The following is a 22,920-nucleotide window of genomic DNA, read 5'->3' as shown; positions in this document are numbered from 1 at the left end:
AAAGAACAGTGTTATTTTTGTACTATTTATATACTTATTTAGTTTTCATTAATATTTTGATATTACCTTTTATTTATACTATTATTTATCTATTTAGGTTTCTTTTACTTATTTTTATTTGAGTTTTTTCTATTAAGTAATTGTAGTGCTTTAACTTGATGTATTAGTTGCATTTATATCATATAATAATATTTATAGATTTATTTATATATGTATTAGTTATTTGAAATAATATTTAAATATTTAATTTGTTTTATTATTATTATTATATAGATATTATTAATTTTTTAATCACTTTCCTTTTAAATTTTTATTTATTTTTTAATATTACCATTGAGGTTTTAATTTAATTTTTAATTTCTTTATATTAGTTTTTGTTTTAGCTCAGGTTTATGTCTTTATTTAAATGTTTCTATTTTTCAATTAAAACTATAATTCAATTTTAACTTATCAGTAAACTCTCAATTTCCATTTTTCATTTGTTTTCTGTTTTATTTCAGCTTTATGTCGATTTGGCTTGTCGCTTTAGAGGGTTTGCTGTGGAGAGAAGGGAACTAAAGTAGCCTAATTGTGTTGCTAAATTAACTTTTATTTACCATTATTTTAGCCAACATTATTTCTGAATGTAATCATTGAAATGCCACGTCCAGTCCACTAGTATAGGGGTTTTTTTTTCTATCAAAATGCTTATCCATGCTGAAACATTTTCAAATATCTTGAAAATAAATTATTTACTGTTCTTATTACGTTAACAGTTTTTTTCTTTTGTTTAATACATTTGGTCCTAAGTAAATCTAGAAAAAATTATGCTGTATCGGTTGTGACTAATATCGGTATCGGTAATATCGGTATCGGTATCGTTATCGGCCAATAGTTGCTTCTTAAATCAGAATCCGCCCAACAGATCCTGTCAGTGCATCCCTGTGCTATACTTCAGTTGTGTGTGTGTGTGTGTGTGTGTGATTGTACCTGCTGCTGCTGCAGGCGCATGTCTGCCACCTCGCGCTGGTCGCTGTCATGCACAAAGCGCAGCTCGTCGCAGGTCTGCTGCAGCTGTGAGTGCTGCTGAAGGAGCTGAGAGTAGTTCTGCTTCATGGCCTCCATCTCGTCCCGCAGCTGCGTCTGTTCCCCGACCGCACGCCCGTGAAGAGTGCTGAGAGACACAGGAGTTCACCAGTGCAGCAGCGAACAGAACAATTCAACAATAAAACGATGGCATGAGTTTATAAAATGAACATTAACTTGGATGCTCTGCAGTGAATGGGATATGTTTGCAGAAGCTGAACTTGAATTAATTTTACACGGCTTTCTAAACATGCGGCTGCTTTTGTGTATATGATATATAGTGTATATGATATTACACCATTTAATTTAAATACCATGAATAACATTTGCTGCAATGAAATTTGAATTTATTTCACAAAATTAGAAAAATCTGTAAAATAAGTCAATACAAAAAATTATCACACAAATCAACTTATTGAGTGCACATGTGATATATTTCATATATAAAGATATTTTAAATCCATTTAATTTATATTAATAATTAATATTATTATTGATAATTAATACAAAATTATAATACTATATAATTTGAGCAACTTATTCTGTAATCCTATCATTATTTTTCACAAACTAAAACATTAGATATGAATAGAACGCACTAAGAGTGATGTTTTCTAAATAACTTAGCTTAACAGATCAATTTATTATAAATAAAAGACAAATCTCTGATATATGGATCTTCTACTAGACACGTTATGAGTTTTATACGCTTAGAAGAACAAACTACTCTCGTAAAGGTACAAACTCCCCCTGATAGTCAGCTCTAGGTGAACACATCTCTGTTTTTCGGGTTAAAGCGCTCACTGGTAGTAATCGGCGTCTCTCACGGCCTCCTCGCATCTCTTCAGGGTTTTGTTGTGCTGGTTCTGGAGACACTGCAGGTCTGACATGGCCTTCATGCACTGCAGCTTCAGACGCTCGTAATCGTGACCCGGCTTCACACTCGGCCTGCACACACACACACACACACACACACACACACACATCTCACACTGTGCAACATCATTCGGTTCACACACACACACACTAAAGTGTGCTTTTTTCAGGCTCCATCCACATTCAGGTGAAGAGACACAGAAACAGAGTAAAAAGCCTTATTTATGAAATAGTAATGAAAGGAAACACTTATTTATAGTGTTTGAAAGACTGAAACTGGGAAGATCTGAAATCTCTTCTACAGTTACTACAGCTGCACTTACAGCCCAGTGTTCATTTATTATCATTATATACTTTTATTGTATTCTTTTTTACATTTTAATTTTAAAAATATAGATTTTAATTTTTGCTTTCCTATTTAACTACAATTAATTTTTATTTCAGTTTTACATTAGATTTGGTATTGCAACCTAAAATTATTTTATTATAGTTAGCTGCCAAGGCAACATTTAATTAAATATTTGTTTTGGTTTTTACATTTAAGGTGTTCTTGATACACGTTACATGTATTAATTATTAGAATAGCAATAAATGATGCATAATTACATGCACGTAACCCTAAGCCAAACCCTAACCATACAGTAATTACATGTAATTAATTAATATTACTCCGGACTTAAATGTATAATTACACTGTAACAAGAACACCTTAAAAGAAAGTGTAACCTTATATTTATTTTGTTTTATTTTTAGTAATATTAGTACTTCAACCTGAACTAAGGTGAAGTTTTTATCTAATATTTTTATACAATTTCATTTATTGTAGTAGTTTTAGTTAAAAATATAAAATAAAAAAGACGAACTGAAACTGATTAAATATTAAAACTAACTTTTATTTCAGCTAATTTTTTATATATATATATATATATATTAGTACTTTGACCTAAACGAAGAATTTTTTTTTATTTTTTTTATTATTTCATTTATTGTAATAGTTTTTGTGAACAAACTAAAAATCATTAAAATAAAATAAAAAAGACATGAACTGAGACTAATAAATATTAAAACATACTTTTATTTCAGCTAATTTTTGTTATTTTTATTTTGTTTTATTTTTAGTAATATAAGTACATCAACCTAATCTAATATTTGTATATTATTTAATTTATTTTAGTAGTTTTTATTAACAAACTAAAAAACATTCAAATAAAATAAAAAAAGACTAACTGAAACTGAAAAATATTAAAACTAACTTTTATTTCAGCTAATTTTTTTTTAAGTAATATTAGTACTTTAACCTAAACTAAGGTTAGAGTAAGTTGTTATCTTATATTTTTATATACTTTTTGTGAACAGCCTAAAAACCATTAAAAAAGTAAAAAAGAAATGAACTTAAACTGAAAAATATTCAAACTTAATATTTATCAGTAATATAAATATATATATAACTGATAAATATCAGTTATTGAAACTTTATTTCAGCTAAAAAAATGTATATTTATTTAGATATATATTTTTTTGATTTTGTTATATAAATTTACGTAGTATAATAACTAAGACTGAAAAATGAACAAAAACTGTATGGACTTATATGTAAAAATATATATATCTCTACATAATATAATAAATAAATACTAATAAAATTATTTTTTTTTTTTTTAATGAATGAGCAACTCTACTAGCATCTCAATGCTGATGAGCACTGGTCAACGGTCCAGGTGTGGTCAGTGTACCTGCAGTCATCGAAGGTGGAGCCCGGCGAGGACAGGGCCAGTCGTTTGCGCAGGTCGTCTCGTTCTCGGGTCACCTGTCTGAGCTGCAGGTTCACCGTCTCCAGTTTCTCACTCATCACATGCTTATCCAGGTGAGCCGGAGGAGGTGAGGATGCTGGGATAGACACACACGTGTGCATCACTGAATACAATTACTAATAATAGAGTGTACACTATACATGTTGTTCACTTCTGAAGAGGGGAATAGCAGAAAAATAAACTTTTGCTTTCAGTTTGAGATTCATACAGATGTTATGAATAAACAATGATTTTATCTGGGCCACTGACGACCCGTTTTACATCCCTCACTGCACACACAACAGAGCCGTCTGTCTCGTTTTAGACGTCTAATGGACAGAAGCGTCTCTCAGCTGGTGTCTGGGTTCACTCGGTGTTATTCCCAGTCAGTCCCAGATTTCTCAGTTTCGCACCAGTGGGATCTCAGGAATATGTGCAGCACTGTAAATCATGCATTTCCTTTGAGTTGGTGAAAGATGTGTTTTATGCATGCTTTTTGAGCTCAAGAATACAGGAAAATTGTGAAAAAGTATTACAATTTAAAACAGCCATTTTCCGTGTGAATGCATGTTAAAGTGTAATTTATTTCTGTGAGGCTCCGCTGTATTTTCAGCATCATTCCTCCAGTCTTCAGTGTCACATGATCTTCAGAAATCATGAAAATATGATGATTTACTGCTCATATAATAAACATTTCTGATTATTATCAATGTTAAAACAGTTGTGCTGCACAATATTTCTGTGGAAACAGTGACACGTTTAATTTTTCCGGCGCTCTCTGATGGATAAAAAGTTTAAGAGAACCGCATTAATTGTAAAAATCTTTTGTAACATTATTAGTGATTTTTCTAACAATTTAGTTTGTCCTGTTGGATAAAAGTATTTTACTGACCACAAAGTTCTAAACAGTCTCCATGTTTAATCCTCATCTAGAAAATAATATAAAAATCCTCCCATAATTTATCATTTCTTAATTTTTCTTAACCACAAGTTTATGAAAAATACGTGGTAAAAAAAATAAATAATAATAATAAATAGGATTTTTAATCTCCAATTTAATAATAATTCTAATATCTGCAGACTGATTTAAAAATATATTGAAATTATATTTAATAAACTCATATTTATGAGTATGACTAAATATACATATTTATAATAATATATTTTCTCAACAAAAAAAAATCTCATTATTGCAATGCAAAAAAACGAATAATATTAGAGCTTTAAAAAAAAAAAGTGAGATGCAATATAATATTTCTGTGGGATGAAATGACACACACACACACACACACACACACACACACACTGAGCGAACTCACCGACGCTGCTGAGAGAACTGCTGCTCTCGGAGTCTGACGGCATCGCAGACAGAACGCTGCACGAGGAACCTGAAGCAAACAAACAGACATCAGCTTTTACTGAATGGAGACTCAGGATGGGTCTGTTTAGATGCTCGTCTCTCTTACGTTCCACTCCAGAGCAGCCCATGTGCTTCAATTAATTATTACGGAAATTATTACAATATTGTGAAATATTTTTGCATTTCAAAATAACTGTGTTCTGTGTGAATCTGTGTTAAAGTGTAATTTATTTCTGTGATGCTCCGCTGTATTTTCAGCATCATTCCTCCAGTCTTCAGTGTCACATGATCTTCAGAAATCATGAAAATATGAGGATTTGCTGCTCAGGTATTACTTGTGTTATTAATAATGGTTCTTAAATGTTAAAAACAGTATAGTGTGGAAACATGAATCCAAGGCCCAACAGCATTTATTTAAAATAGAATATATTTTACTATCACTTTTGATCTATTTAATGCATATCTGCTGAATAAAACCATTCATTTCTATTAAAAACACAAACATACATAAAACATTCGAAGAGTAGTAAATCATGTCTTCTACATAATTTTGAAGCTGTGTTCAACACTGATAATAATCAGAAATGTTTCTCGAGCAGTAAATCATCATATTTTCATGATTTCTGAAGATCATGTGACACTGAAGACTGGAGGAATGATGCTGGAAATACACAGCAATTAATTACATTTTACGATAAATTCACATAGAAAACAGCCATCTGAAATAATAATAATATTTCACAATTTCACTGTATTCTTGAGCACATAATACAGCCTTGGTGGACAAAAAAAAATACTAAGGCTAAAAAATGGCAACTAATTAAAATTAAAACAAAATAGTATTAAAATAAAACATGTATATAAATATAAATCTGTTTATCATTTTATATATATATATATATATATATATAAAAAAATATTTCAAATAAATACGAGTGTAAAACTAAATGCTGATTTAAAATATTAATAAAAAAACTAATTTAAATACTAAAATAATGCAGTAAAATGTAATGATAATAATAACACTAATAAGTAAATGAAAAGGATTAGCAAACAGCCTTAATTTAACATGCTTTAATAATAAAACAAACAAAGTTACATGAAATTAAAAAAGGCTAAGTGTATTAGTCTACATTTACAGCCCAAAATCTTCCGTCGATTGCTTCATACACAGTGAATCTCAATAAATCTCATATAGCACCATATGTTATTTGATCTACTTTCATAAAGCTTAAATCCTTCATGTCATCAGTCTTGATAACGGAAAGCTGTTCATTCATCTTCTGACTTCTACGATGCAATATTCTTCAGCTGCAATGTTTTACAATTTAGTACAAGGTCAATTAAGACTGTAAATATTCAGACTATAATAGAAAAACCATCATTCTGTGTGTGTGTGTGTGTGTGTGTGTCCTGTCTGACATTTAAACTGCCAAAATACGGAGCATAAACTGGACTTACACAGCTGTGAGCCGGACAACGGAAACTTGGACCTGAGAGAGAAAGGCGCTCGATCTGTTGAGCCCTCTCTGTGTGAGCCAGACGGCATGCTGGGTAGAATCTCTGTGTCCTTCATTACTCACAGCCCTGAGAAACTGACCCCTGTATATCAGCGACTGGACAGAGTCATGACGCTCATCTCTCTCCAGACTAACTCTAAACTCGGCTTCATTACAGGCCATCTTCATCACACCGAGACTAATTCACTGATACGACTGGAGTTTAGAAGCAGGAAGAGAGTTTGTTTCTTCTTCTAAATAAATATTTGGAGAAATGTGCTCTGCAGTGAATGGGTGCCGTCAGAATGAGAGTCCAAACAGCTGATGTGTACATCACAATAATCCACAGTCCATCATCACAAATTAACATCTTGCTAAAACGATGCATGCATTTTAACTTTAAGTTAAATTTAAGTCCTCTATACATAATATTGCTTTTTCCAGTGAAAAAGTGATCTGGTCTGAATCAGGAGAGAAATCTGCACAGATCATGCACTGTTTAAACAGCTCTAATTTTATTGAATATAAAAATAATATATATAACAATTGATGGACTGGATTACTTGTGGATTATTGTGATATTTTTATCAGCTGTTTGGACTCTCATTCTGACGGCACCCATTCACTGCAGAGCATCCCCTGATACTGATGCAATGCTACATTTCTCCAAATCTGATGAAGAAACAAACTCATCTTGGATGCCCTGAGGGTGAGCAAATTATATAGTGTTTTTATATAATATATTTTTTATAATATCAGATGGCCTACTACAGACACAATCACTCAGTCAGGGCCCTATTTTAATTTTTTTAATTGACTGAAGCACAGTTGATAGAGCCCAGATAGAAGGTACACATCAGTGAGAGTGAAGCTAAACAGACCCCCGCTGAGGTTTATACTGACGACCATCACAGATCTCTAATTGATAGTCGATGCTCTATTTAACAGACAGACTCTAAATGACTCTTTCTTTCGTCTGTCTGGAGCGACTGCACTGGTGCAATATTACTCACATGTGTTTCTATGTCGTCCAATCAGATTCCTGTAACATGGGTTTAATGGCTTTCTAGGTAATGTTATTTGATCCAGCTTTAAGCTGTATTATTTTATAGTCTACAGCTATTTCTGGCTTACGGCTAAATCCTTGCACGCCTGATGAGTTTTTCTGGCCGCAGTAACATCTGTAACACATTTACAGTACGATGTTTCACGCAGCAGATTTACACAACAGGTCAGTCGCAGCTTTATAAAGCTTTACGCACCGGCGGGTCTGCGTTTTCTAGAAGGAAACACACGAGATGAACATCTCAGCGTCTGTCTGACCACATCCAGCGCATCACAGACCACGAAACACACGCCAAACCGCTCTATTCAAAGAATGAATGCTTCTGTCATAGACAACTAAATATTACACACAACACATAATCCCAAACATTACATGTCTGACATGTGGAACTGTTTTAAATAATATTATAAACTAATTCATGCAACTATGCATGCATTTTTTATGACTTTATATATATCTAGAAACATTTTAGCTAAAATATTTTTTTTTAAATGCATTTACAAATGGAAGAGTACTGCAAAAAATTAAGCCACCTAAAAAATAAAAACAAACGTACAGATTCATATAGATAGAATGATAGACAGACAGAAATCTAGATATAATAATTAACATGTAAAAATTCCAATTACATGTGTGCCATAAATTATTATATTCATATATGAGTGTCAGATGGATACGCAGACGTTATTAAAGTTATTAAAAAGATAGATAAATGCTATTAATATTCAAAAGGTTATTAATATTCGAAATACATGTGTGGCACATAATCATTCATATATGATAGATAGATAGATAGATAGATAGATAGATAGATAGATAGATAGATAGATAGATAGATAGATAGATAGATAGGATGAAAAGTTATCAACTTTTCAAAATACATGTGTGGAATATATTATTTTCTGCATATATTTGTTGATATCCCTTAAACTGCTTCTACATATGTTGGAAATAGCTCGTCTGAATATTATTGATTAGTTTAGTCTATTGTTTTTGTCAGAAAGCAGGAGGACCGACAAACATCTAAGCTAAGCTAACAAGGTTTGACTAAACTTTGCTAAACCGTTCTGAAGGTTTTCCCTCAGGATCAGCGGAGGCTCGTGGAGGGTTTACCCGTGTTGTGGTGGTTGTCCCCCGGCAGCAGAGCGCTGAGCAGCACCGGCTGGGTTTTCTCCAGAGCCCAGCAGAACTCCTGGAAGTGATCCCTGTCCTTCTTTTCCAGCAGCGTCTTGAGGATCAGACGGAGTTTCTCGGCGCCTCCGGAGCAGTGCGCGTCCAGCTCCGCTCTCTCCGCCGGACTCAGGCTGCCTGACTCGGCCAGCAGCTCCACGAGCCGCTCCACATCTGTCACGGACTCCGACAACTTCTGCTGGCACTGCTCTAACAACTCTTTGTGCTTGGGATCCATCACAGAACGACACAAAGCGCTGAAAACCACGAAGCTCCGGTTAAAGAGTTCTCTGTGTGAAATGGAAAGAAACAAGAAGCCATGTTTGCGACTTTGGGAGACTCCAACGGTTTTTTTTTTTTTCTTCCTCGGCTCCGGAGAGTCTCACATCTTTGCCAGCTCTCGGTTTCAGATCGTTTGACGCTGGTTCGTCGCCGCTCGCAACTTTAACTCGCTTTCGGTCATTTTAGAATTGTTATAAAGTTTGACAGTTTATCACAAATGATTGCCGTAACTCCAGCGATCTGAGGCGCGGCGGAGCTCCGCCATGACTTCACAACTCCGCAGCTGCTATCATCTGCCAATCAAAGCTCAGCGGCGGGAGTGGAACGGAGGACTGGGCGGGGCTTCCGCCTGCCAATCAAACAGGTTCAACAAGAGGGGAACGAGATAGGGGCGGGGCTCTTACGTGCCACTCAAACCAGTTAAATGGGAGGGGAAACCCGAGAGGGGCGGGGCTTCCTATCAAACACACCTAGTTGTTCACGGGGGGGAGATTATCGATTTACAGATGAGTACAAAGTCGCAAAACCGTTAAATTTCTTTTCTGTTTTTTTTCCTGTAATTGTCTAGTTTTGGTTGATGATGCCATCTTAATAATGAATAAATGACTTCAAAAAATGTGATGCTGTCCGAATGTTTTATTTTTAGTTGGGGTTTATATATTTTAATTAATTAAAAAAGAAAGACAATACAATACAATGGAAATTAGTTCAGATTTCTAATATGAAAAAAAATACATGCATACTTAACATATGAATCTAATCATCTAAAACTATTTTAAATGACCTTATGTTTTACTTAAAAAATAATTATTGTATGATGTAACTTACGTAAAGTTTAAAATGGTAAAATATGTATAAAGTGTATATGTAAATTGAACCTATTTCTAAATATAACTCAAGTTTAAAATGAGAAAATAAAGCCATCACTGCTTATTTGTAATGCTCAATAACAGATTTAGTTTGCTGTTGCTCAGGTTATTTGCAATTTAATTTGGTTGTGGTTTAAACAGTGAAGTCTATAAAGCACGGTATATTTAATATCTGACTTTGATAATGTTTGATTTTGTGTTGTTAACTTGGTATTATGTGTAACATGAAGGCCTCCTGTATCCTTCTCACAAACACAGACAATAAAACAAATACAGTCGGCTCATACACACACACACACACACACACACATTATATCTTTTTAAATAACAATTTTAAAAAAATTGTATGTAAAATAATGTATTTTTATTTTTATTTATATATTAAAATAATATTTTTGTTATTTTTCTATCACTAATTTGTGTCATTTGATCAAACAGGGAGAGACACAGAATCCATCAAATTCTCACTGCTGATTTCCCTCCAAAATGATGTCACTTCCTATAGGGTGACATCATCAAGGAACTCTGAAAGGACTTTACAAATGAAAAGACTAACAGGAAGGAAAGTGCTGTTGAGGAAACAGGAAACTGATCAGCAAATGAAAAAAAACATTTCTAAAAATATGTTCTTTTAGACACTGGAAAGCTGCTATAAATATATCTAAAGTATAACAAAACACATACCTAGATTTCTAAAAGTAGCAAAACAATTCTAAAACAGCACAAAATGTTACATAAAAACACATACTGATACATTTTTATTACTAAATATTACTAGATATTACTAAAGTTTTTAGTTTTAGATATTCCTTTTTAATTTTATCTAAACTTTTAGTAGGCTAATTTTATCATTTTTATTAGTCTAAGGCTTTTCCTGTTTATCATTTTGTTAGATATAGGATATATATATATTCATATATACGATATATATATTCAGTATTTATTATTTTTTTAGTTAATAATAACATATATACTTCCAAACTGTTTTGGCCAAAGGAAAATGTATTTAATCAACTGACCAACATTTAAATGGCGTGACAACTTGCCCCAACATTACAGTACTCTCGTTCCAAGATCACTCAACTTTTCTTTCCAGTTTTAAAACATTATTTCATGCTGTATTGTCTTTTCTTTTGTGTTGTTCACTGTGAATTTATTTAAACTGTTGTAAACGGAGGCAAAATCTGCAGCGTTAATACTGATTTGAGAGGATTTGCTGATGAATGTTCATGTGTTATTCTTGCAGTGTACAGTATCTGCTAAAGCTGCATGTGTATTGAAATGTTTGAATGTGAAGCTCTGATGATCAGATTACAGAATCACTTAATCCTCATCAGACAAACTCACTTCACAGATGGCTTTTGGAATAGTGTAGATAAACGGATTCACATGATTATAGACCAAACACAAAGATGGAGACCCGAGAGCTCATAAACATAATCGTTTGTTATTAATAAAACTATAGAAACAAGAAATAAAAATACAATTTTCTAAAAGGCTTTCAAGTTTTTAAGGAGTTCACTGAGAAGAATTATTCATGAAGTGCTTTTATTAACAAGACAAATGTTATTACACAACAGTACAGATTATTTTGAGTGAACATACCAAAAACACAGGCTAGAAATCCCTGAAAAGAGTGGTCTTCATGTTAATGAACAAGACTGAATCTCCCATTTAACTACAGATTATCAGGATCAAAGACTGCCAAAGCCATTCACATTCATGCTAGTCCTGGACGATGATGACAAACAGGGCCGACCTCGCAAAACTGATCAGATTTCATCCCAAACTCAAAAAAAAAAAAAAAAAAACAATAAAAATAAATTGTTTTAGAGACATAATATGGTTCACAGATATGCATTACCATGATGGAAAAATATGCAAAAATATATTTGTTGTACAAAATATGATTAAATGAGTTTTTACTATAAAACAGCATTTATTAAGAAAAAAGAGAATTAAAAAAAAAAAAAAAAAAAAAGTGAAGAGAAGAGAAAAGCCTACTATGCATGACAGGGAAAAAAAAAAAGAAAAAAAAAAGACTAGCAAGATCATTTCTAATTTTCGATTTTAATTGTGGGGTAAAACAGGACACATTTTCACGAGACTGACCCATCAAGACCTTCATGATGATTGACAATCTTATATTCTTCTTGCATACGGATCATAAAAGCTCACTATATAAAAACTATGGCATATATTTCAGTATTTCAAGAGACTCCTGTTGTCCAAGGCATTTCAGATTTCAGTGATGGAGCACAGATTGTATTTTTGGTTTCGAGTGACAGCATAGATTTGGCACCTGTACAAAATAAAGCTTCTCAACAGATCATGCATAGTTTGAATAGATAGCAAAATAGAACTAATAATGAAAGGTTTTATAGTAATAAATTTTCTAAGGCACCAATTAAATCCTATGTTTGGCTGTGAACTTAATAAAGCTGTAAAGAGCGATTACAGAATTAGTTAACATGACACTAGACATAATATTTGACATTGATATACGAGCGATTAATATGATGATGTCACATATCCAGTCATCATGGAAACACATCGGACTTCCTGTTTCTTCAGTCACTTCCTCCGCACAGCTTCAGGAGCAGTTTCTTGTAATCACCAGAGGTGTCTCCCTGAAGATTTGAGAAAAATTATATGGTAAAAATATATATATATATATATTCACAACAGTTGTATGGTGTACTGTACAGTTGTGTGTGAGACGTACAGAGATGGCAGTGTAGAGCGACTTCCCGTACAGCCGCTGATACTCCTGTCTGATATCCAGCATGTCCACCTCAGAGCGGGACACCATGACGCGGATCAGAGTCCTGTCTTTGGTTCCTGCACCCTAAATAAAGGTCAATATCAACAGGTCATGCATGCATATTGATCCACAGTGGGATAGATGCATGCATAAAACATTAAGAAGAAACAAGCCTCATGCAGCTCAGTGCAGGATTTACTGGGACAGAGTAAACATAACCCACTTCTAACCATCAGAACTGCTTCTGAATGACAAAACCATAGCAAAACAATGACATAACCGCAGATTCTCTACCTTCATGGCTTTGTTGAGACGTTCAGCAAAGTAGGCTGAAGTGTTTTTAATGCACTTCACTGAAAAACACACAGATGGAACAGGATTAGAAACTATACAGAAAGAGGATTCGGTTATTGAGATTATTACTAACAATTAATCAGTAGCAGAATATGGTTTTGTATGATAATCATGTTGCAATATTTTAAGGAATAAACCTTTAAATTTTATAATGTTTAAAGAGGAAACATATATGATAAACATTGACTACAAACATTCACAATATCAAAGACACTGTAGAAGTGAAAAAAAATGCATTTAATACCATTTGTTTTAAGTTTTGTAAAATTATTTGCATAAAATCCATTATCTAATCAAATAAATCTGAACAGTGGATGAAGCCAGGTTCAAAATGGGTTGTATTTTGTTGAAATATTCAAAGGTTTTGGATTTCTCTTTTTATAAATCAGAAAATACTGTCGAAATCAAGGAGAGAAAGGACAAGAAAAAAAAAAAAAAAAACACCACTTTCACCACCCTTTTAAGAGTGAAATGCTATATAAACCAGATCAAATGATATATGAACAAACCCCGAAGTAAAAATCTTTAGACAGGAATAAAACTGCTAGGTCTGCTGCTGAAGTAGAGAAAAAAAAAAAAAAACTTTAAAGATATGGTTTGTAATTGAAATCTACAGACACAAATAGATAAAGTAATAATGTGGTTTTTGGATGTTAAAAAAAAAAAAAAAAAAAAAAAAAAAAAAAACCACAAGTGAAGAGAAAAGCCTATTATGCATGACAGGAAATAAAAAAAATAAATAAAAAAAAAGTGCCAAATTGTCATAAAAAAAAAAAAAAACAGACTTGAAGCAAAGATCATTTCTAATTTTATCTTTTAATTTTGGGGTAAAAGAGGACACATTTTCACGAGACTGACAAATGTGATTTTTGGATGTTAAAAAAAAAAATATAAAAAAATAAAACCAACCCTCAAACCTGCCCAAAATCTTTGACTCGATACCGGTGCATGAAAAAAAAAACCCAATGGTTTTGCCTATTGTGTCATGTTTGCCTATTGAATACATTAAGACATTTTACTCTATTCTATTCCAGTGCAGTGATTGGCTGTTTCTCATCACTGCACTGCTTCCTCTAGATCAGCTGTTGGCTGATGTTTCTGCTCAGGACCAATCAGAGCTCAGTACCCACCCACTGCCACCATTCCAGACTCCACGTTTCCAGACATCTCGCCGCAGATGCTCTTCTCAATGTCTTTGCCACACATCTGCTGGTACTCATGAAACACTGCGAGAGACATCATGCACAAACGTTACGGACGATCTGGTGCAATGCATCAATAAATCTGTAATATCAGCGAATATGGTTGAAAAAAGTTGGAAAATTTCCAGTAAGTTTCGGAAACTTTCCAGGATTTTGGGGAATATTCCAGGGATTTTTTACAAATTTCAGGACAATATATTCAGTCTGTTCCTTACACAAAACTACTGCATCATAGGACTTCTATAGAGCATAAAGTCAAATGGATTACGGTTATAATATTTAAGCATTTTTTGTGCTTTTTAGAGCTTGACAGCTGCATTCACTATGAAATGTTAAGTGTTAGAAATAAGAGGTTTGGAATTTCAGTTTTGGCAATTATGGTCAAAGAAAGAGATAACTGAAGATGTTTGAAGATCTGATTCAGGGAACTCAAATGAATTAATCTCTTTCTAGTTGACAGCTTTTGAACCGACTGTCCTAGCTAGAAAAAAAAAATCTATATATATATATATATATATATATATATAGCAGCAGTTCCTGTGTATTTCTGTGGGCTTGTGGGTTTCTACCTTGTCTCAGATGAGGTTTACTGCGAGCGCACAGAATGGCATTAAACTGAGACTCGTCCGTGCCAACTTTTTTCTCTCCTGCAGCGTAGAGTTTCTGCGAGACAGAAAACATCTCACACATGCATGCAGGTGGACGACAGCAGCCGAAACGTGCATGTTTACATCAAATGCTGGAATTGTATAAGCAAATCAAGTCTTTTCTCCAACCTGAGCATCCTGCTTGGCCATCGAAATGTCCACGGTCTCCTTCTCATCTCGATTACCCTGAAAACAGATGATGGAAAGAATTGTATCTATATAGATTTAGATATATATACACCGTGCTGAGTGTCTGTACCTGAGACAGAGAGATGAGCAGACGGCGAAAGTGTCCAGACGTGTCTCCGCTGATGGCGTCCTCCAGAGATTTACCGTACTCTAGAAAACACACACTCATCTGAAGCGGTCTCTCATGAGGCTCTACTAACGAAACACGTGATCGGAGATCTTCAGTGGGTTTGTGAACACGGACTCACCTGTTTTATAGATCCTCGTAATCTCCCGAATCTCAGCATTGCTGCGAGAGGACAGAATCTCTATGAGACAGGCCTCATCGGTTCCTGCACCCTGAAAGTGCCAGCAAAAACTGATTACTAACACAAATCTCAGTGTTTAAATCATCTGAAAGTCAACCAAATCAACTTATATATTGCTGTAAATGTCAAGAGCTTAAAACATTTGAACTGGTGTCCCGAACGGGAGAAGTACATGTCACACCTTCATAGTTTCAGTTTTGCTTTAAATACACTGCAGTTTAAAATAAATGTGGTTTATAATGAGTGTTTATATCTTTCATTCCTCTTGTCATCTGAAAACTTAAACGATTTGTTGTGGACTGAGAGGAACTAAAATAAAATAGTATGTTTATGTTTGGTTTAAATAAAAACAACACACACACACACACACACACACACACACACACACACACACTAATTTGGAAACTTCAAAATTTGTTGCTATTTTACAATAAAATGTGATTTTCTGCCACAAACTAATACAGGTAATTCTGACCTTTATCTCAATTATTTTTTTTCTTATTAACCTCAGAAAAAAAGTCTGAATTGCAAATTATACACTTAAGATATGGCTTTTTTTTTTTTTTTTTTTTTTAAATCGGAGTTCGTCTTGCTTATTTAAAAAAAAAAAAAAAAAAAAAAAAAGTTTAATCTCACAATTCTTTTTTTTCCCTCACAATTTAGAGTATATGTATCAAATCTCATTTTAATTATCAAAGATGCAAGCGTATATCTCACAATTCTGAGTTTATCTCATGCAATTCTGAGGGTAAAGAAAAGAAAAGAAAAGAGTCTGAATTGTGAGATATTTCTGCAATTCACTTTTTTATTTTGTATTCCGTTGCAAAAAAAACTGATTTGAGAGAAGCACACTCTAGTCTAGTTAAGAAACTCTCCAGAAAAGTAAGAATCGTGAGATAAAGGTGATAATTACCTTTATTATGTTTTTATCCCGTGGCAGAAACAAGCTTCCAAATACATTGAGTTTTAAATCACTCAATCATCATTTTCCAGTGCGGAAAGATAACCACAGACTCAGAGAGTGTCATTCATTCCAGTCTGGAAGTATTTCTGCTCTCGACTTTGTAATACTATATCTGTGTTTCCTTATCGAGTGAGATGAAATGAAAGCATGCTTGGCTTGTTTCCTTGCATACTACACTGCGATGAAGCGCTCAGATTGATGAGCATTGCATGTACCATTATCCAAACCAGTCATTTATGAGGTTGTATTTCAGTTAGGACACTGCGGAAAAATGAAAAATGAAGGGAAGGCACGTGTCTCTCACTTTTATGGCCTCCCTGAGTTCAGAGGCGTCGAACTGCGCAGGGGTCTGCAGCATCGCCAGAACCAGATCCTCAAAGTTTCCTCCCAGCTCCGACTTCAGGTCTTTTACCAGATCCTGCAAAGCATTTAAAGGCATACGAGTTATACGTAATAAACCATAACCCAGTCTTTCACATGATCAGGTGTTTGAAGCTTCATTCCTCGTTGGTTCACCTTGCCGTACGTGGTTTTATACGCTGCCTTCAGCGGCACGCGCTGCTTGTTGGATCGACTGCCGAGAAGCTCAATAATGGCGTTTTCATCGGTTCCTGCGAGCAAACACATTCAGCTCTCTGTATTTGAAGACATGCGAACATACAGTATACTAAACCGTTTTTAAACGGGTGAATCTCTTCTCACCGAAGCCCTTCATGGCTTTCCGTAAAACCTCGACGTCTCGGAGCGGATCTGCGCCAGGAAAGTCCTTGATGGTTCCTCGGAAACCTTTCTAAACACACCACAACAAACATCATGATTATATGCTATATCTTTTTAATGGCATCTTCTTGCTAAGTACTGAAACTGATGCCTTTGTTACTGATGGGATTTTTTTTTATGGATCAATTTCTGAAGATAAAATAAGCAATTACCGTAAAGTAGTGTTATTTTAAACAAGCCTGAACTGCTATAGAACTTAAACATTAGGATAAAATAAAACTTTTAATTTAAATGCTCTAAAAACAAACCCCATAAACCCATTTAGCGGAGTTAATAACTTCAACTGTTTTTAATAAGTGCTGTGTATTTTTAAGTATACATAAAAATACACACACACTTATATTTAGGAAAAGTAAATGGATTGTGAAAGCTAGTTCATATTCACTTCAAACAACAGAAAACGGTTGTATTGCAAAAATAAGACATTCAGCATATTCAGTTTCAATAGGAAGTTATCAAACCACTGAGGTAAGAGTTGTTCCTGTTTTCTTTTATGTCTCTCTTGTTCTCGGATTACTGGATAAGGTTTCATTTTCACAATACACACACACACACAAGATCAATTCTAGATGATGAAATCTTGTAGTTTCAGGTCCGTGACTATGATCATCTAGAACCAAACTGAAGCTCCTAGTGGCTGATGAAGCGGACAGTGTCTCACATTGAGAGTAGGACCGACTGGTGGAGTCGGTCCGGTCGGGACGCCCCCTCCGTATCCGGGCATGGATGGGTTGGGAGCACCTGGGAACGCTGGCATGGGCTGCTGTCCCGGCGCTGGGACCCCGGGGTAACCCTGAGGCATTCCTCCAGCCGGCTGCACAGAGCACAGGACATTTAGAAGACGAGTCACATGACGCACACTTAATCTAATTCTGTCGTGCATTTCAAAGTGCATCACAAAACTGATTATGCAGAATAAAAGAGGCAGAAATAAAAGGGATGCTTACAGCTCCAAAGCCGGGTTGAGCGCCCCATCCACCTGCTAACAACACAAATAACCCATAACTATACAGAAACACAGAAAATCAAAAGCACAAAGAATTATGCAACTGTATATATTTTTTTAATCACACATGATGCATTAAAAACAGAAAAAGATGCATTTGAAAATAAACACTTTCAGAGCTATATTAGCTTATTTCTTCGGTTAGATTTTTCCTCAAAAAAATTAAATAAAAAATAGGTAAGCTAAGAATTTTCTGTATTCTGTTTTCTAGTTTTGATTAGATTAATAATCAAGAAGGATGTCGAAGCAATCAAAATAAAACTTTAACAATTGTAACATTAACATTCTGAAATGTGGTTTATTGCATTCTGTACATTATGATTTAATACAAATAGTGTCATCAAAAGGGGCAGAAATCAAATAAATTAACATTAAAATGTTTTTTTTTTAAATAAGACTTTAAATATATTTTTATTAAGAATAAAAAATTAAAACCATGTAAATCAACTGAAATTTTAAAACAGAGCAATCCACAAACGTGTAGATTAAAACATGTAAAAAAAAATTTAAAAAGTGAAAAGTAAATAAACTGTATTATTTGTTATTACTTTGAAAAGTACATTCTACAGTAGAGTACATTTCATTTTAATGACAGGATAGTGAGGTTTTCTGCGTCACAGAAATAACCGTCTATTCTTATCAGCATGCAAACAGATTCAACAAATTACTGAAAAAATGTGCTCTTATCAAAAAAAAAAATTAAAAACACTTTTTTTTTTTTTTAAATGATGCATCATAAATGGGAACTGATGCACTTCAAATTCAATGCACAGATTTTCCCCTACAACATTATTTTTTACAAGCATGCAAACTGAAATTAGAACTCATTAGAACACATTATGACTCATTTTTAATTGCCAATACACCTCATAAGTGCTAAGTTTTTCAGAAGCTGTTACAACCAACAACAATCCCATGATGCTCCTGCGTGCAGAGCTCAGACTAACCGCACTGACCTGCAGGGGGCATGTTGGGGTAAGTCCCGGGCTGAGCCGCGGGGTAACCTCCTGCCTGGGGCGGGAAACCTCCTCCAGGGGCAGCTGGGTAACCACCACCGGCCTGAGCAGGATATCCACCGCCCGCCTGAGCAGGGTAACCTCCCGCCTGAGAAGGGTAACCTCCCGCTTGGGCAGGGTAACCACCGGCCTGAGCAGGGTAACCTCCCGCCTGTGCAGGGAAACCACCGGCCTGGGGAGGGTATCCAGCTCCGGGGGGAAACGCTCCAGGCTGAGGGGGGTAGAATCCGCCCTGAGGAGGGAAGGCTCCCGGTTGGGCTGGATATCCGCCCGGGGCCTGCTGATACGGGCCGGAGCCAGGTGGGTAACTTCCACCTGCAGGAGGGTATCCAGGGTAACTCATCTCTGACACCTGCACACATCAGGACAGGTACATGCTTCGTTATATATGACCCTGCAGCACAAAAGCAGTCTGAAGTCGCTGGGGTAGATTTGAATGACCTGTACTGGTCAACATTATTGATTTTCATTTTATGGCAAAAATCATTAGGATATTAAGTAAAGATCATTTTCCGTTAAGATATTTTGTATATTTCCTAGCAAAAAAAAAAAATCATCAAAAATGCATTTATGATTAGCAATATGCATTGCAAAGAACTTAATTTGGACAACTTGAAAGAGGATTTTCTCAATTTTTTTTATTTTTTTGCTCCCTCAGATTCCAGATTTTCAAATAGTTGTGTCTCAGACAAATATGGTCCTCCGAACAAACCAGACATCAATGGAAAAATTTTTCATAAAAAAAATAAAAAGAGACTAAATTTAAAACCCTTATGACTATTTGTGGTACTGGATCCCGGTCAATAGAAATAACAAATCAATCATCATCATCAGCAACTCAAATGTGTGGACATTGTATGATTATTTTTCGTCATCTTTACCTTGCAAAAGGCTCTGCACACACATCTTAACCCAGAAGACATTAGCATGATAAGGAATCTTTAAATCCTTTGAGTGAATATTTCATCTTTGCAATCCAACACCCAATGTGTATATACACCACGAACCAAACAATACAAAGGTGTGTGTGTGTGTGTGTGTGTGTGTGGCAGGTTTATCAAGTATGTTCTGCTTATATATGCCAAAGGTTACCAAAAGACTATACTAAGCTTTAAGATCTGACTTTCATTTACAGTAGCATAGAAACACCCTTCATGTTCTTCATCTTTCAGTCATCACTGTATTGCATTGCATTATATGTTATGATCATTTAAATCTTTTCATATAATTGGAGATAGAGAGTGACTGACTTTATGTCAGTATCTGCAAAACACTATTAAACCTCACTGAGATTTTCCGACTTTCCAAGAGCATAGAAAACCATTTGGTACAATCATGCATCATGTAATATGGTTTTTGTAATCTAGTTACAGAATAAATCTGCATATTTAGTTTAACTCCAAGTTACCCAAATCTGACTGATAAATACTAGTCAGAGGGGAAGTCAACAGTTTGTTTGCCAATTCATACAGGTTTGGATCAACTTGAGGGTTAGTAAATGATTACAGAAGTCTCGTTTTTGGGACGACCATCCCTTTAAAGGTTCACTTACTTTCTGCTGCTGGGAAAGTTACTTTTAAAAGTATCGCATTTCAATATTACGTTAATCCTTAAAGTAACCAATTAAGATACTTTTCAAATCAGGACTGGGCTCTTCCTGTTTGTTTTTAAATATAAAGTTACATATTTGGTAAGGAACCACAAATGTTAGTTTATCTAAAGTACTTTTTGCTAATCAGTATGATTTAATTTTTATAATAAAAAAGTTCAGCAGAAAAGACATTGCTTTATAATGAGATTAAATGCATAAACGTGATTTGTCTCATTAACCATTTAAGTAATTTAAGATTTGCAACATATTCTGACTTCACATTTCTCGGTTCTTTAGGAACACTGAATCTGTTTTTGTGCAGATAAGATGAATAAATGCATTTTCATATTCTAATCATAAGCAGTGCTTACTCCAGACTTCTCTCAACAGGAGTGCTGTCAGTGAACAAATGGGAAAACAAAGTAACTGGCGTTACGTATTTGAAAAGTAACTCCGATATGAAAAAGCAATGCGTTACTTTACTAGTAATCGGATTACGTTACTCACGTTACTTGTAGTGCGTTACTCTAGTGAACTCTGGTTTAATTCTGCGCGCTTGTTAAACACCGCGGTGAAGCTCTGACCTACACGCCTGACAGCCTGCTTTACATGATCAAAGTACCATCATCTCACTGCTTTATGGGAGAAATACAACCCATCTCGTGTGTAAACGTACTGAAACACAGTCTGAAAGTGGCACACTATAGATTATTACATACTAAAGTACACACCGTTTAACCCTTTGACAAATCCGCATCGCTCTCTGTCACCCTACAGACAGAAAAATGGCAGCCGAATATTTCGGATTACACAACACACACCCAAACCCTCTGAAAACACACAACTTAAAAGCGCAAACATTTATTAACATTCCACATTGTTTTGCTAACAAACATCTAAAGATCGTGCTTAACTCGGAATCGTGTACAAAAAGTTACATCGTGTTACATTGTATCAAGCGCGTGACGCTGAAAACACCACAAACGCGCGAAACGCTCGATACATTCTAACTGCAAAGCTGTAGGAAAGATTATAAATGTAACACTTACTGGGATGTGTGCGTGATGTGGAGAGTGGAGGTCGTAAATACGGAGTGAGAATGAGGAAGTGGAGGACGGTGGGTGTGACCAGATCCTGTCTTCACATCCAGATCACAAACTAAACACGTCCCGGTCCTGCCTTTTGAAGAAAGAGATTGTTTGAATGATTCTAGGACAGTGGTTCCCAAACCTCCACTCACGAGCTGATGAGTGGAATCAGGTGCTAGATGAGGGAGACATACACAAGGACAGGTTTGGGAAGCACTTTTTACCAGGGAGTTTTAAATGTGCTTCCTGAAACGTATTTTTATGCAGCTACTTCTTTACTAGTATGACTGCTTGTATTTAGTTTTAGTTACTAATGAGTAATCCAAAAGCTGCTACTTTTAGTCTGTAGCCATGCAGTCATATTTCACAGCTAACAAAAATATGTTTTAAGAAAGTTTTGCATTAAGTTATAATTAAAAACGTCACATTTTTATAAATGTTTCTTTTTTTTTCAACATTCCATTTTATAATTGTGCAAACATGACATCAATGTTACATTTGAATGTTCTCTGAACGTTCTGAAACATGTAACATTAGACAAACCTCTTAATGAAACGTTTAGGGGAAAAGTGTCTTTTGCTCACTTTTTGAGAACATTGTTACATCACAGATTTTTTTTTTTAAACAAATGTACTTTTAACATGAATGGAAGAATGTTTGTTCATAACTTTGACAGAACTTTGCCTGTTAGCTGGATTAAATCAGCTTTCTAAATAGCGACAACTCTTACCAGTTTTTTAAGAATGCCAGACATTTGAATGTATTATGGAGAACTTTATTGCATATGGTTATAATGAGTGCAAAATCTGATTTGTGTGGCAGATCTATATCATATAAAACAACAGAGAAAAGCCTCCTCACATGACTAATAATGACCATGACATTGAATTTGAAAGAAGGTGGCAGTTGTCCAACATGAACAAGTTTGCATGAGAACCACAGCCACTCCTCTTCTCTGACATCTGTGTCATGTGACTCAGATCTGTCGGCCTCTCACACACTCAGATAAACATGTATAGAAATAAAAGAGTTGT

At 34.7% G+C, this 22,920-nt stretch overlaps 2 protein-coding genes across 6 annotated transcripts in view; both read right to left on the bottom strand.

Moving 5' to 3' along the window:
• The window catches only part of dlg5b.1 (discs, large homolog 5b (Drosophila), tandem duplicate 1), a 169,438-nt gene extending 160,039 nt beyond the window's left edge, over positions 1-9,399 (bottom strand). For all 4 annotated transcript variants that reach the window (XR_008156134.1, XR_008156133.1, XM_052570138.1 and 1 more), the window contains exons 1-5: positions 8,770-9,399; positions 5,051-5,119; positions 3,675-3,828; positions 1,870-2,013; positions 970-1,153 (exon numbers count right to left, since the gene is read on the bottom strand). Coding sequence is in view for 2 of the 4 variants with exons in the window: in XM_052570138.1 (XP_052426098.1) it covers positions 970-1,153; positions 1,870-2,013; positions 3,675-3,828; positions 5,051-5,119; positions 8,770-9,064 (846 nt within the window). In the remaining 2 variants the exon portion in view is untranslated. The remainder of the gene's footprint in view (positions 1-969; positions 1,154-1,869; positions 2,014-3,674; positions 3,829-5,050; positions 5,120-8,769) is intronic.
• A 2,109-nt stretch (positions 9,400-11,508) lies between these two features.
• On the bottom strand, positions 11,509-22,013 carry LOC127969006 (annexin A4-like). 2 transcript variants are annotated; one of them, XM_052570557.1, is made up of 15 exons: positions 21,848-22,013; positions 19,148-19,559; positions 18,133-18,164; positions 17,847-17,999; positions 17,108-17,195; positions 16,922-17,016; positions 16,710-16,823; positions 15,382-15,472; positions 15,204-15,283; positions 15,074-15,130; positions 14,867-14,960; positions 14,226-14,321; positions 13,036-13,094; positions 12,703-12,825; positions 11,509-12,607 (listed from the first exon to the last, which is right to left on the bottom strand). In XM_052570557.1, the coding sequence occupies exons 2-15, from the start codon at positions 19,548-19,550 to the stop codon at positions 12,548-12,550; spliced, it is 1,545 nt and encodes a 514-aa protein (XP_052426517.1). In that variant the 5' UTR covers positions 19,551-19,559; positions 21,848-22,013; the 3' UTR covers positions 11,509-12,547. The 2 variants fall into 2 exon arrangements, with proteins under 2 accessions (XP_052426517.1, XP_052426515.1); XM_052570555.1 differs by having other exon boundaries at positions 18,133-18,167; positions 21,848-22,012.
• Between the last annotated feature and the right edge of the window lie 907 nt (positions 22,014-22,920).

This window comes from Carassius gibelio, chromosome B12 (assembly GCF_023724105.1).
Source record: "Carassius gibelio isolate Cgi1373 ecotype wild population from Czech Republic chromosome B12, carGib1.2-hapl.c, whole genome shotgun sequence".
NCBI lineage: Eukaryota > Metazoa > Chordata > Actinopteri > Cypriniformes > Cyprinidae > Carassius > Carassius gibelio.
Note: the sequence above shows the minus strand (reverse complement) of the source record. Positions and strands in the feature narration are given on the sequence as shown.